This window comes from Oryctolagus cuniculus, chromosome 4 (assembly GCF_051225735.1).
Source record: "Oryctolagus cuniculus isolate XC-2025 breed Fujian yellow rabbit chromosome 4, ASM5122573v1, whole genome shotgun sequence".
In the NCBI taxonomy this organism is placed as follows: Eukaryota; Metazoa; Chordata; class Mammalia; order Lagomorpha; family Leporidae; genus Oryctolagus; species Oryctolagus cuniculus.
This window is the reverse complement of record NC_142870.1, coordinates 70,118,838-70,135,152: the sequence shown is the minus strand read 5'-3', so window position 1 is coordinate 70,135,152 and position 16,315 is coordinate 70,118,838. Positions and strand designations below refer to the sequence as shown.

Sequence of the window (16,315 nt, the reverse complement as noted above, 5' to 3'; positions counted from 1 at the left end):
GAAGCACGACACAGGAAGAAAGGCGAAGAGGCAGTGGGACAATAAAGGGTGGGAAGAAGGATACAAATCAAGGGAGAAAGGAAGTTATGGGAAACAAACCGATGAGGGAGACAAACCAATGAGGGAGAAAATAACAAATACTTATATAGCATTCTAGGTATTAGACATGGCCTTCCATGCTCTATGCGTATGATTATTCGTTTCATCCTCACAAAAACTCTGTGAGATGAGTTCCATTGTTCTTTTATGTTAAAAGGAATAAACAGAAGCTCGGAAAAGTGACGTAACATGCCCCAGCTCCCGGAGGTGGGAAGCAGCAGAACTGGGATTCTGACCTGCAGTAGTTTCCCATCTCACTCAGAATCCAAGCACGGTTCTGTCAATAGCCCTCTTCACTTCATGCTCTTCCACTCTGCTGATACCTGTCTGTGGTTCCAGCCACACCAGACTCCCAGCTGCCCTTTCCATACACCAGCCCTTCCTGCTGGCACCTGCTATCTCTTCTGCTTGGACCGCTCTCTTACCAGATATAGGAATTGTCTGCTTCCTAATCTCCCCCTCACTTGTCAGTATCTCTATAAGGGCTTCCTGATTACAATAGTAGAAAATTATTCTCATATACCATCTCACATACATGTAATCCTCACATACATGTAATCCTCGACCACTGCTTACTTCCCTCTCTGACTTATTTTTCTCCAAAATATTTATCAATGTTGATCATACAATGCCCTTTATCTCACTTCCCCTCTAGAATGACAACTTCTTGAGGGGAGGAATTTTATCTGTTTTCTCATTGCTATATCTCCCACACTTAGGACTGTGCCTGGCATATACAAAATATTCAATAAATATTTGTTGACACAGTAAGTCAAAACATGTATCCAAGCATTCAAGCACCCAAGAATCTGATTTTATCAACATTGTTTTCTGTCTCTTTCCAGAAACCCTTCGAGATCACACGCTCCCTCTGGGCAATGGCACCTCTCAGCCAGCTGAGTGGCCACATCAACTCCACATGTGGAGCAGAAAATTCCACAGGGGCCAACCGGGCCCGCCCACATGCCTACTATGCCCTCTCCTACTGTGCACTCATCTTGGCCATCGTCTTCGGCAACTGTCTGGTGTGTGTGGCTGTCCTGAGAGAGCGGGCCCTGCAGACCACCACCAACTACCTCGTGGTGAGCCTGGCTGTGGCAGACTTACTGGTGGCCACCTTGGTGATGCCCTGGGTAGTGTACCTAGAGGTGAGTAGGCTCTAGGTGCATGCCATTCACATGCTTGTCTGTCTTCTCTGAGTTCCTGGCCTTGAGGGCTCAACATAATTCTTGAAGTGGTGTGGGGACTGGGGAAAGAAGGAAAGTCTCTGTCAACTCTCCTTTTAATGAGGGAATTGAAGCTTTGGTGGGCAGCTGCCATCCAGTCACTCAGCAATATCAGAACCAGGGAGCTGGGAAAAATTCTGCTCCCGGATATCCAATATCCAGGTGGCCAGACTACAGTGATAGGACTCTTCCTAAAAATACTCTATGCCAGTCGTGTCTCAATGATGTAAAGTATTGGGGGAGGCAGTCAGGTTCAATGTATATGGGGGTGAGGATATGCAGAAGGGATGCAGGGCAAGGAGGGACAGAAGGAATTCTAGAAAGGCCAAAAGAGGCAGGCGCCGCGGCTCACTAGGCTAATCCTCCACCTAGCAGCGCTGGCACACCGGGTTCTAGTCCCAGTTGGGGCACCGGATTCTTTCCTGGTTGCCCCTCTTCCAGGCCAGCTCTCTGCTGTGGCCAGGGAGTGCAGTGGAGGATGGCCCAAGTACTTGGGCCCTGCACCCCATGAGAGACCAGGATAAGTACCTGGCTCCTGGCTTCGGATCAGCGTAGTGCACCAGCCACAGCGCGCCAGCCGTGACGGCCATTGGAGGGTGAACCAACGGCAAAAGGAAGACCTTTCTCTCTGTCTCGCTCTCTCTCACTATCCACTCTGTCTGTCAAAAAAAAAAAAAAAAGCCAAAAGAAAAAATTTTTAATGAATGAAACACAGAAGGAGCGGTCTGCAAGTGGATCAGACATCTTTTGATGGTTCAGCTCTCCCACCCCTCCACTCTTCCCTCCAGGGTACCAGCTCTCCACAGGCTCTGCTACCAAAGGAACAGGCTAAACCTTCACATTTGTTTTCTCCAGGCCTCCACTGAGAGCACAGAGCTTTTGCCAATCTCAGATAACACAGTATATATACCCTACAGAATTCTTCAGGAGAGAAACATTTCTTACATTTGAAAGTATTTTCCATTGAAAGTGCAAAACAAATCAAGAGGTGATCAAGACAAAACACCCATTTGCTAATAAGGAAATCAGGGTGTCTATATCTGTTCAAGGAACATATTCTTACTTAGAAAATATGCAATTACTAAAGGGTTTTTTTTAACACCTTAATATGCTATTAATATTTCTCCTCTACATCGTGTGTCATTCTAAGGAGGTATCCAATGAAGAATCAAAATGATGCTATGATTAAGAGAAATTAAGATTCATCAAATTAATATTTCAGTTAATATTAATAGGGAAGCTGACAGTTAATTAAGTATGACATATCATGGGAGAGCAAAAACCTCAAACAGACTGCCTATGCTGGTATCCATATTAAAAAATGGCTGGGAAATCAAATTAGATTGATGATCTCAAGGGAGAAGAAAGAAAAAAATAAAGAAAATAGAGAAATGAAAGGGAAAGAAAAAATACATCAGGCTGATTGGGATAGATCTAAAGGCCATGGGAATACGTGAGGAAAACATCTGTGTTTATTCCTCCCAGTTAGGATAGTTCTGATGATGAAGGGTCCTATAATTATCTTGACATTTTTCTCAACCCAGTTAGGCCCAGTCATCCTTAAGTCAAGGCTTTGTCTTTTTTCCACCTTTCCTGTAGTCCAAACACACTATGTGGCACATGACATGTGCTAAACAAATATTTGATATGTGAATTTTAAAATGATGTGCTTTGTAATCTATGCATCATATGGGGAATTCCTGATTTCACCATCTGCATCTCTATCTATTTTATAGACATATATTTGGGGGAAGGAGGATAAACTACTTATTATTTTACATCCAACAATGATGAGAGTAAACAGGAGGTAGAAGTAGGTGGTATTTCTGCTCAAGAGGGAGGCAAGTTAGGTACTGAAAGCAGCATGCATCGGTTGGTCAGTGACTCATCGCACCACCACTATCCCTACAAAATGTTTCTGCTCATTCCCATATGTTACAAGAATTCTTAAATCTTCCAGAAAAATAAAATGGATGCCCAAAAGAAATGTAGACAGCAGACTTTTACTCTAGGAAGCATTTTCACTCCCTCTGAAACAAAAATTAAGCTTTGGGTATCTGTGACAAAACTACTCAGCGGCATTCTTTGGGTACCCATTTGCGTTTGCTTCCAGGACTCTGGATGGACCATATTGGAAGACCTCTATAAATACTGTTCAGAGAATGGACATTATGACTTTTGTGTGCTAGAAACCCATGGCATCCCCTTCTAGCCACACCTGCTGATATAGATCATGTCCCCATTCTGCTGCTGAGCATAGAGGAGCAGCTAAACCTACAGAGAACCACATGAAATCTTGCCAAAGGTCGGGATGGAGTCTGTCTTAGGGGATCTGAGTTTTCTCTGATAATAAGAGCTAAAAGCCACTATGCCCCCTGTCCCACAGGTTATTTGGCATAGGTGTTCAGCAATCAATGGCATGGCCAAAGAAATTTATATTCAAGATAGAAGACTTGGAGGAGAGGAGATAACTCTCTCCTGGGAAATGAACTTCAGGGGTCTCTTTTTGGCCTTACAGACTTGCAGCAGTGCACTTATCAGTGCGACTAAATAGCTTTACATGACTTTCTCTAACTGAGTCAGGCTCTCTCTCCATGAAAGATAGGGTATGACACAAAACAACCATCCTTAATAGACAATCAGATAAGTTAGTTCAAAGGATGGGTTCTCCCTGTCTCATGCCAGCCTGCCCTTCTCTGAGTCTGATATGTCTTCCTGTCTCCCCTTAGTGGCAGATGAGTGACCTTAATCAGGCAAGAATATATTGAGCTCTCAAAAGGATGATGAACACATACGTCCATGTACCTCAGGGAAGAGCAAAGTGTTACTCCCACCAACTTGTCCGAACATCGATAAAACTGGAGTAGCTGCTCCAGCAATGCTTGATTATATTTAAGAGCATCCTTGGAAAGAAGAAAGGGAACAGAGTTGGCCACGGGCTGCCAAAGGCTTGGGGGCTCCTGAAACGTAGGTCACACATGAGAAGGAAACCATCTGGGGACCCAAGGATTCACCAAATTCATGCCTTCATGTGCTTCAGTTTGCATATGTCATTTCTATTAGTTCAGCTGCCTCACAGTGTCATCATGAACCAAACTCTCCCATCCTTCCTCTTCACCATCCCTGTGCACCATCCACAGCAAGAGGGCAAGTCAATGTCCCAGAATTTCCGGTAGAAATATCAAGATATACTCTGATTGGACTGACTTACAGCACATGATTTTCTTGGAACTAATCATCAAATGGAATAATTGACCTTGCATACGTTGTATGTTTCTATGAACACTTTAATTGCCAGGGGATCTCGTGGATTCCTAGTGGAATCTGGGTACTAAGAAAGGAAGGAAGGGGTTAGTAAATACCTGCCAACTACAGCTGGTCTTCTTTAGTATCATCCTCCTCATCAAGGCACACAGAAGGGACCAGCGTTGTGACACAGCAGGTTTAGCCACTACTTGGGAGGCCTGCATCCCATATCTCAGTACCAGTTTGAGTCCCAGCAACTCTGCTTCTGATCTAGCTTCCTGTTCGTGCATCTTGAGAGGCAGCAGATAATGGCCCAAGTGCTTGGGGCCTTGCCACTCACATGGGAGATACAAATGAAGTTCCAAGCTTGAATTTAGCCTGGCTCAGCCCTAACTGCTGCAAGTATTTGGGGACTTGGACAGCAGATAGAAGATACTCTCTCTCTCTCTCTCTCTCTCTCTCTCTTGCTTGCACATACATGTACACACACACACACACTTTCTCACACTGCCTTTCAAGTAAATGAAAAGAAAAAATTTTAATGTTTTTTAATAATAAAGATTTAAAATTGAGTTTTCAATTTTAACGGGAACATGTGCTTGGGCAGTCCAATATTGTCTGTCCTTGGACCTAGGAGAGAAGCTTAGGAAAACACTGCACAGGTGACTGTGACCTCACTTAAGGTTACATTTCATAGAGCCCCTGGCTTAGTTATCTCTTTAATTCAGTTTATAGGATTTTCTCAAAAACTCTTTTCTGTGCCTACCAAATAGTTCTATCTCAGATTCCCTCTCAAGTTTTTAATTTCCTGCTTTACAGGGTGAAGTCTGTTTGGAGCTTCCTCTCCAAGCATAAACATCCCATTTTGTTCCACTTGGTGAAGCACCTTTTGTGAGGCTTAATGTACTTGTATCAGGACAGAGAGGCAGCATAAGCACCCAGGGGAATGTTTGAAATACAGATTATTCCTGGCTTACAGTGGTTCCACTTCCAATTTTTTGACTTTATGATGGTGCAAAAGTAATGCACATTCACTAGAAACCACACCTTTAATTTTGCTTTTTTTTTTTTTTCTCAGACTAGGGATAGGCAGTAAGGGACTCTGCAATAATGGACAATGGCATGCAGCCACAGCTACCAGTCAGCCACGAAATTGTGCTGTGTTGTGAAGCTCGGATATTTGGTCGCTTAAGTGGTTTCCATGCATTTTCTATTTAGGATGTTTTCAACTTACAGCAACTTTCCTGAGACAGACCCCATCTGCACTTAACTGAGAATTCTTGGGTCCAAGTATGCATGAGAGGAAAAATTCAAGGGCTAAGAAATGTGGACAAAATAGAATGAGGTAGATTCAGGCACAGAAATGCATCACAGAAAAAATGATCAAGATCAAATGGTGATGACAGGGAAGAAGAGCCATGGTTTTGGGAGCAGAGTCTTGTGGGCCTTGTAATGCTACTGTTATTAAAAATAAAGAGGATCTGGCATTGTGGCACAGCAGGCTAAGCTGCTGCCTGCTATGCCAGCACTCCATATGGGTGCTTGTTCAGGCTGCTCCTCTTCCTATACAGCTCCCTGTTAATGCACCTGGGAAGGCAGCAGAAGATAGCCCAAGTGTTTAGGCCCCTGGCACCCACGTGGGAGACCTGGAAGAAACTGCTGGTTCTTAGATTTGGCCTGGCCCAACCCTGGTCCAGTTCTGGCCATTACAGCCACTGAGGGAATGAATCAGTGGGTGGAAGATCTCTTTCTCTCTCTCTCTCTCTCTCTCTCTCTATCTCTACCTCTATCACTCTAGCTCTAGCTCTAGCTCTAGCTCTAGCTCTCTGTCACTCTGGGGCTGGTGTTGGAGCCAGGAACTCAATTTAAGTTTTCCATGTGGATGATAGGGACCCAAGCACCTGAGCCATCAAGTGCTTCCTCTCAGAGTGCACATTAGCATGAAGTAGGGTACTGAGAGCAGAGCTGCAACTCAAACCAGACACTCTGGAATGGGCTGTAGGTGTCAAACAGCAGCCTCACCACTGAGCATGCATTTTAAAATCCTCCGTGATTTGTAAGACCTAACAACCTTTGGGCAACTCTAAGCTCAATCTTCATTATAGGTAGAGCTGCTTGTTATAAATTCAGACTGTTGGGGCCGGCACTGTGGTACAGCAGGTTAGGCTACCACTTGCAGCACCAACATCACACATGAGAGCTGGTTTGAATCCTGGCTGCTCCACTTCCATTCCTTCTCAATGCTAATGCACCCAAGAAAGCAATGGAAGTGCATGGGGGGCCAGCACTGTGGCATAGCGGGTAAAGCCGCCACCTGCAGTGCCAGCATCCCATATGGTCACCGGTTTGAGTCCTGGCTGTTCCACTTCCAATCCAGCTCCCTGCTATGGCCTGGGAAAGCAGTAGAAGATGACCCAAGTCCCTGGACCCCTGCACCTATGTGGGAAACTGAGAGGAGGCTCCAGGCTCCTGGCTCCTGGCTTCAGATCAGCGCAGCTCCAGCCATTGAAAAACCTCTCTCTCTCTCTGCCTCTCTTTCTCTCTCTCTGTGTGTAACTCTGACTTTCAAATAAATAAATAAATCTTTTTTTAAAAAAAAGGAAGTGTTTAGGCCCCTGCATCCATGTGGGAGACAGGAAGAAGTTCTTGGCTCCTGGCTTCAGCCTAGCCTAACCTTGCCCATTGTGGCTATCAGTGGATGGAAGATCTTCCTGCCTCTCTCCCTCTCTCTCTGCCTCTCCCTCTGTAACTGTGCCTTTCAAATAAATAAATCTTAAAAACAAGCAAACAAACAAAAAATACAGGCTGTTGAGTCTACCTCAGAGCTTTCAAACCGGAATCTCCAGGTGGCCCTGGAATTCCATGGTACTTCCACTCCCAGCTCCCCTCCCAGCCCAGATGACTTGTGCAGCCAGCTGGCCATCGCAACAGTTTTGAGAACCACTCACCTATAAAAGCCCGTTTCACAGGTGAGTAAATTGGGATTCAGAGGAGTAAAAGATCCTGACTTTATACCGTGTCACCCTCTGCCCCCAAAAGCAGATTATAAGTGTGGCAAATATAAATAGAGCACAGAGGCCACTTAGAGAATTCCACTTTTGGCCCTTTGGGTATCTCCACAAAACAGTGTAACTGCATCATTAGAGTAGCTTTTTTTTTTAAGATTTATTTATTTACTTGAAAGTCAGAATTATACAGAGAGAAAAAGAGAGGCAGAGAGAGAGAGAGAGGTCTTCCATCCACTGATTCACTCCCCAGTTAGCAGAAACAGATGGAGCTGTGCCGACCCAAAGCCAGGGGCCAGGAGCTTCTTCTGGGTCTCCTACATAGGTGCAGGGGCCCAAGGACTTGGGCCATCTTCTACTGCTTTCCCAGGCCATAGCAGAGAGATGGATTGGAAGTGGAGCAGCTGGGACTTGAACCGGCACCCATATGGGATGCCGGCACCACAGAGCCTGCCCCTAGAGTAGCTCTTAATCTCGGGAGTCCATCACCTTGGATGAAAATAAAAATATGTCTTTGCTTTCACTAAGCCAAAATTGAACCCATCCTTAAATCAGGCATGCAGGCATCTACCCACAGCAGAGGAAATCCTCGGTATCACTAGTGGACATCAAAGATGTATATATTTTTCAAATTACATTATGGTTGTTCTAGATATTTTGATATGTCATTTATTCGCATTTCCTTGAAATTATGGAAATTTGTGACTTGTCACTAGATGTTGTTATTTCATATGTAACTAGAGAAGCACATAGATTTAAAATACTTTTGTAACTACATTTCAAAATAATTTGTATCCATTGTGCTTTTTAAGTTTTATTTATTTGAAAAGCAAAGAATGAGAGAGTGTGAGCACTTTTCTACCTACTGATCTGCTGTCTAGATGCCCACAACAGCCAGGGCTGGGGCATGCTGAATCAAAGAGCCAGCAACTCCATCCAGGTCTTCCATGTGAGTGACAAGGACCCAAGTACTTGAGTCATCATCTGCTACCTCCCAGGGTGCCAGTAGGCACTTTTGCAGGAAGCTGGATCAGAAGTAGAAGCAGGACCCATTCTTGGCGCTCCAACAGGGGATGAAGGCTTCCCAAGCAGTGGCTTAAGCTGCTGTGCCACAAGACCCACCCTGGTCCACTGTATTTTTTATTTTTTTTCATTTAAAAACATTCTTCTGGGGGCTGTGCTATGGTGCAGTGCCTGCAGCGCCGGTATCTCATATGGACACCAGTGTTCGAGTCCTGGCTGTTCCACTTCCAATCCAGCTCCCTGCTGATACACCTGGGAAAGTAGCAGAAGATGGCCTTAGTCCTTGAGTCCCTGCAACCATGAAGAACAACAACCCTGGCTATTGTGACCATTTGGGAAGTGAGCAATCAGATGGAAGATCTCGATCTCTCTCTCTCTCTCCCTCTGCCTTTGCCTCTCCTCTGTAACCCTGTCTTTCAAATAAATAAATCTTTAAAAAAAATCTGAAAAGGGAACCAAGAAGGAAAAGAGATTCACAATATAAAGAACAATTAAGGAAGACGGCGCTGTGACCCAGCAAGCTAAGCCACCTCTTGGGACTCCCACATCCCGTATTAGAGTACCTGGGTACAGAGACCCGGCTCCTTCATTTCCAATCCAACTTCCTGCTAATGTGTCTAGGAGTTAACAGTGATGACCCAAATACTCGGATTCCTGCCTACCACTCATATGGGATATCCAGATGGCGTTCTTGCCTCTTAACTTCAGCCTGGCCCAGCCAGAGTTGTTGTAGGCATTTGGGGAGTGAACCTGCACATGGAAGACCTCTTCCTCTCTCTCTGTCTTTCCTTCTCTCTCTCTCTGTCACTGTTTTTCAAATAAATAAATCTTTTTTTAAAGGAACAATTAAGGAGACTGCTTTGGGGCTATTTAAAAATTTATTTATTTATTTAAAAGGCAGAGTTACAGAAAGGCAGAGGCAGAGAGAGAGAGTGAGAGAGAGAGAGAGAGAGGTCTTCCATCTGCTGTTCACTTCCCAAATGACTGCAACAGCCTGAGCCAAGCTGATCCGAAGGCAAGAGCCAGAAGCTTCTCCCGGGTCTCCCACAAGGTGCAGGGGCCCAAGCACTTGAGCCATCTTCTGTTTTCCCAGGCCATAGCAGGGAGCCGGATTGGAAGTAGAGCAGCCAGATCTCGAACACACGGGATGCCTGCACTGCAGGCCACGGCTTTACCCACTAAGCCACAGTGCAGTCCCCTGGGGGCAATTTCTGAACCATACACCCTGTCCCTCCAAATCGCCCTGGCAATAAGAATCACCAGAGGGACTTAATATTCAGAACAGGGCCTAAGAATCATTTTGTTTAACAAGAGCCTCGGGTGATTTGGAGAATGCTGCCTTACAATCAGTAAATCTGGGAAATGCTGCCCAAGGCTGTGTCTGTTAAAAATCAATAGCCAGTTTCGGTACCTGGAGACTTTCTTGCTTACTCCCACCTTCTGTATTGCCAAAGGGAGTTAGTTATATTCATTAGCAAGTGAGAGTAACACCACCTGGCTGCTATGTCATTCTAGAGAGAGCTTTTCATTAGAATTTAGGAGAAAGAATCATGTCTCTAAAGAGCTTTACGTCAATCAAATAAAACTTCTTTTTTGTTTTATTCCTACTTTAATTTCAAAAATCACCTTACCTTTCATGATTTCCCAACACTTAGTACTTATCTTATTGCATCTTTACTTCTTAGTACCTATCTCCTGAGCCCTCAGTTCCCCACACCCACGCACGTATGTCTTCCAACAACACACACACACATACACACACACAATATTATGAGGCTCTGGAAACAAATTTCAGGGGTAATTCATTTCAGTACAACTATGCAGGATGGGCATGTTTTAGGGGTTAGGCCACTGCTTGGGATGCCTCCATCCCATATTGGAATGCAGGTTTGTGTCCTAGCTACTCTGCTTCCGATCCAGCTTTCTGCTGAAGCATTCTGGGAGGCAGTAGATGGTGGTTCAAGGGGTTGGAATCCTGCTACCCACATGGAAAGCCCTGATGGAGTTCCAGGCTCTCAGCTCTTGACTTCAGCCTGGTCCATCCCTGCTTGTTGTGGGCATTTGGGGAGTGAAGCAATGGTGAAAGTATTTCTCTCTCTCTCTCTTTCAAGGAGATGAAAATAAATAAATAAACATTTTAAAAATACACTCACCCAAACAAAGGATCAGGTATACAATAGGCACTCAGTAAACAATGGGTATATGGGTAGAGGGATAGCAGATGCATGGAGAATGCCAAGTCTTCTCCTTTATAGGACATTAGGATGGCATTACAGTGTATGTCTCAGAGGTGGTGTACCAAGGTGCCACTTCAGTTCCCTTTACTAGTTATGTGTCTCTAGACAAATAACCTCTCCAGGTCTCCAATTATCTGTAAGTTGGAAGTCATGTTTACCTCATCGGGTTGCTATGAGATAATGTGTAAGAGTTACTTAGCCTGCTCCTGGCACTTTGCTGCTCTTTATTGATCCTGTACTACTATGTACTTGGTGTGAAGGACTCCAGGAAAAATCTATTCCAAGGCCTACCAATTAGAGTCTCATTTTAATGGATAACTCCAGGGAAGGCTAAGTGATGGCACCTTAGTGGGAAATACTTTAACCAGCTAATCAGGTTGTTTTCTTCTTGACACTTAGCTGAAATAAAGAGAGAATGGGCAGATGGCAGAATCTAAGGGTGACCAAAGAGGGTGGCCAGAATGAGGATAGGGCATTCCAGTGGTAGCCTAGAGGCCAGAGGCCAACTTGAGGGCTTTGGCCTTTAGGGCCTCCAGGAAAAGTACCCAAGAAATCTGCCATCCACGTACTTTCCTCCCAGCCCCAAAGGCAGCAGCCACCATCGCTATCTGTTGTACCATTCTTTGCAGTCCTAGGATAGAGGCGATCAGGAGGTTCCTCCTTCCCTAGAAAGGAGATAATGGAGTCTGTCACACAGAAATGCCCTGATGCGCACCTGGTGTTCTTTCCCCTGGAATCTGCCCACGCCCATCCCTTTCCCAGCACTGCCCCTCCTCTCATGACATTTCCCTACACCAGGGTGCATAGCAGCCTACCCGCTAATGCCCTGTCTGCCTCTCCTCACCATGTGACCTTTGGCAAGGAGCTTAACTTCCCTAAGCTTTAGTTCTTTTCTCTGCAAGAATGATAATAAGAGTTCTCTCTCATAGGATGGTAATCAGCAAAAGGGGCCATGTGTCTAAAGTGCTTTGCAGAACACCAGGCACTTAGTAAGCATTTAATAAATGTTAGCGATTAGTATGAGTACAGATTATGTCAGAGACCATTCATTTTCTCAGAATATATTTGCATACCCAGGCCCTGCTCTAGGAGCCAGGGTTGCAGCCCTGAATAAGTAAATGTCCCTGCTACTATCAAGTTGGTTAAGTAATAGTCATTTAGTCGCCTATCAAATTATCTACTCTGCCAAAAGCCCTGAGAGCGCATGCAGTGAAAAATAAATTCAGTTTTCAGAATCTGAAGTTTCAAAGCTATAGATTCCTGGAATGGGTCTTGAGGGTTGTTGACCTATGTACAACAAATTCTCAATAAATGTTAGTTTGTATTAACAACATTAGGATCTCATGGTGAGCTTTGATTATTTTATTTCATAATTCCCTGCTTCTCCAGTTATCTTGTAAGGCCCTGCCGTACATTTGCAAGACCTCTTAACACACATAATGTACCTTTTTTTCTGAGCTAAGTATTAAGGACATCACAAGTACTTGCTTTATGTATGCATGAATGAACAGGTGAACACCCAACAAGCACTGGCATTTGTTCTTGTTCTAGCTATCCTCTCCAACATGCACTAGTACCCAACACACACATAAATGTGCACTCAAAATTGTACAAAAGAATGTCTTTTCTCCACCAAAGGCATAAACTGCGGGGTTGATGCAATATTGAAATGAAATTCAATATACATAATACAACTTTTACAAAAAGCTTTTACACCATGCAACTGTCCTATCTGGTGAGCAGAATCATCTTTTATTCTCCCAGCTTCTTAAATCATTGTGTTATTATGACTCTTCAGATCAGAATCCTTACCTCTCCCTTTTCTAAAAAGTCTGCTCCCTCAGAATTCCTATAAATTCATATTAGGTCATTACTTATCTGGAGGCAAATGGTTGAATTGAATGGAAGTGAATCCACAACCAAATGAACAAAAGTCATCATGGTATCATTAGCTTTAACTTTTAATTCTTGTTTTTCAGAAAATGCCTTTGGTCAGGGGTTCCAAAATAAAGTCTAGTAATGAACACATATAAGGATAAAATGAATGCTGAAAAGGAAATAAATCCAAGGGTAAGCTGTTATTAGGGAAGGGAGCAGATAGCCCGTCAGGGCCTTGCTTAATGGGATAAAACAGGAATGAGGGGAGGGCCCTTGGCACAGAGGTTAAGATACCACTTGGGACACCCATGTTCCATATGAGTGCCTGCAATCAAGTCCTGGCTCAGTTCTGATTCCAGTTCCCTGCTAATGTGCACCTTAGAAGGTAGCAAGTGATGGCTGAAGCACTTGGGTCCCTGCCGCCCATGTTGGAGACCCAAGTTGAGTTCCTGACTCCTGGTTTTCACCTGGCACAACCCCAGCTATTGCAGCTATCTGGGGAATTAACCAGCTGATTTCGTATAAAACAAGCCCCCAGAATGGTTGGAGGAGCTGCTATATAATCCCCAAAACTGGGTCAATGCCCCTGAAACACAGAAAGCCGGTCACTGGCATCGTGGTGCTTGAAGAAAGGAGGCATTTATTCCCAAATGCAGAGCAGACAGATAGCATCACTTAATTCCTGTTCTGGAGCAGTTAGGAATACAAGTTCTTACAGATTGAAGTTAAGGTTGAAAGGTACGTGTTCAGCTCTTGTCTGAGTTCCTGGTTAATCTGCAGTACTCGCGCCTTTCTTGATTGGTCAGCATTCTGTGTTCTTTATGAAGGAAAATTGGGCCTCAGTCTGGGGGGCTGTGTGCATGCAGCTGTCACATTCTGTGCTGGGGCTGTGATTCCTGGAAAAGAAATATCCCTAAAAAAGATCAAACATTCAGATATTATCTGGTAGATGAATAAATGACCTCATGAGTCTGGTGATAGCTGCATAACTCTTTAGAAAGAGGTTGATTTGTAATTAAAAAAAAAAATAGAGAGCAAGAACACCTTAAGCCGAGGGAGGGAGGCTAGGCCCTAGCATCTGCATTCAATGCACAGTATATGGGGCTGATTTCAGGTGGAAGATCTCTTTCCACTTCTGTCTCTCTCTCTTGGCCTTTCTAATAAATTTTAAAATAGATAAATAAATAATTTTTAAGAAAGAAATGAAAAGGAAAAATGCCTGGTCAAATAAGATAATTGGATGGGAAAAACAAGAGTGTGCCACCATCTCTGTGTAGTCATTTGGTCATTATCAATTTTTTCTTGGGACGTTACTTCAGAGGCTGCTACACCTAACGTTCACTTTTCCTTCTTCTTAAGTAGCCATTGGGTCTGCTCCAGAGGGCTATCTTCAGGTTTGTCCTGAAGTAGCAGGGTCCCCAAGAATGGTAGCCCCACAGGAATGGAGCAAAACTCTGGACCTGCGAGTGGCCACTTGTGGGCAATCTGAAAGGAACAATCTCCATGATACCTCTTCCAGGTGTAATCAGGTTATGCATAGACTGTAAACATAAAATAGAATATAAATGTAAATATGCTAGAATATAAATTAAATCACCTTGACCTCTGACTTTTTAATCAGTGTCCCTTGGAGAGAGGAGTAGTACAATCTGTGTTCCTTTCTAATGCCATGGACCCGGCCTTTTTCCTCACCTCATGGTGCTTGAGATATGGAGATGGATCCAGGGCAGTCAAACTGCTGCAGGGATTGAGAACCCCAGCTAGACTTAGTGCAGGTTCTTGTCTTCCCACAAGAAGGAATACAACTAGGAGATGTAGACAGAGGTGAGCACAAAAGCAGGATTTATTGAAAGGCAAAGGGAAAGCACACACTCAGACATGAGTGCAGGCAACCTCTTGAGGGAGAATTGTCCACAGCAAGGCCAACATCCTTCTTTTTATAGGATAAGTAGAGGCCTGGGGAGAATGCTTGAGGCAAGAGCTGATAAGATACTCAAAGGGGGTGGAGTTTGGGGCTGGGCTGCAGGGCCTGTGATGGTCTTCAGGAAGTTGTCGGGGCACCTGGTACCTGATGGAAAGGAAGGCTTAGCTGCATGATGGGCAGTGGAAGTGGTTGTGCTGAGCCTTCAGCCATGTGGAACCAGCATGGAAGATCATGTGACTTGGGCCATGTGTGTGGCTTGTGTGTTGGCCGTCCTTATCTCTTTGTTGCTCAGCACCTACTTGCCTGCCCCTGTCAGTATGTTACCAAAATCTCAGTCCTTGTCAACTGTGCTGAATCAAAATAACATGGACAGGATTTGAGGATAAAAGAAAGGGAAAATTTAATCTATTGATAGATGAAGAGGTAGCAAATTTTGAGTCCCAAGAACTACTGTCTTGCTGAATGAGGGTGTTCTAGAGTTATTTTTTTCTTTAAAGATTTATTTATTTATTTATTTGAAAGGCAAAGTTACAGAGAGAGAGGGAGGGGGAGAGAGAGAGAGAGACGGCTCTGCTTCTGCCTCGGTGATAATGGGTTAGTTGGAGTCACAGTGGATAGTCTGTTTACGTGTTTAGCTCATGTCCGAGTTCGTGGTTTGTCAGCAATGCTGTACTCTTCAGGGAACTTTTATGATGGTCAAGTAGGCTTCGGTACTTTCTACTCTGGGCCTGGAATTCCCCTGCCCAGACCTGGAAGGCCCCTAGACAAAACCCCACAAGATAATACTAGTCATCAAGGTGTTATCTATCAGAGAAAAAAATGACCTCATGGATCCAGTGATTAGAACCTTATAGGTTTGACTGTACCAGTCCCTCAACTCGGTGAGTTAATTCTAGTGCTGTCAAAAGGCAGGGCAAGTGCACTTTCAGATAAGGGAGGGAGGCTAGTATTGGGCCTGATGGTATCTAGCATGGTTTCAATATTAGCAGGCTTATTTGGCATAGGTTCTTATAGATGTTGTTTCAGGGTGTTGTAAAGCTTTAAAACCTGAAACAAGACAGATTTTTTTTTTCACTCTGGAGTTAGGTTTTATGAAAAATACACTGTTAGCTTATTTCCTGGGTACATGGTGAGCTCTCTACTAAATGGAGGGCTTCAGAGAGGCAGTTTTGGCACAAGATTTCACATCAGGCAGGCAGCCACCAAGCTGTTTTACCACCAGCTGTGCATGTACAGGCAAAGCACTTAGCCGTGAGGAGCGTCCCTGAGTTTTACCTACATCAGTGATTCTCAAACCTTGGTGTGTCTGGGGGTGTTTGTTTCAAAACGAAGACTCATGAGAGGTTCTGGCTCACTAGGTCTAGGGAGATTTCAGACATCTGCACCTTTAGTGAATACCTCACTGCAGATCACTTTGAGAAACGGTGGACTTAGTGATTTGGAAGATCCCTTCCAGCACTAACATTCTAATATTCTGTGAATTTGTGCTTCCTTTAGCAACCAACCCTGACATCCTGGTACTCCCTGCAGGATGTCTGTCTGCCCTTCGGATGACAGTACCAGCCAGAGGGGGCAGGAAGGGAAAGGCAGCACCCATGCTGAGCAGCACAGGGGAGCAACAGAGTTACTTGTATTACTGAAAGGTCGGTCCCTCTCTCCAGTGCCAAATCAGAATCA

General features: G+C 44.4%; 1 protein-coding gene across 1 annotated transcript in view; it reads left to right on the top strand.

Annotated features, from left to right (window-relative positions):
* Nucleotides 1–948: 948 nt before the first annotated feature.
* Nucleotides 949–16,315, top strand: part of DRD3 (dopamine receptor D3) — a 40,402-nt gene continuing 25,035 nt past the window's right edge. The window contains exon 1 of the mRNA XM_089331683.1: nucleotides 949–1,247. Coding sequence (XP_089187809.1) covers nucleotides 978–1,247 — 270 coding nt within the window. The 5' untranslated portion in view covers nucleotides 949–977. The remainder of the gene's footprint in view (nucleotides 1,248–16,315) is intronic.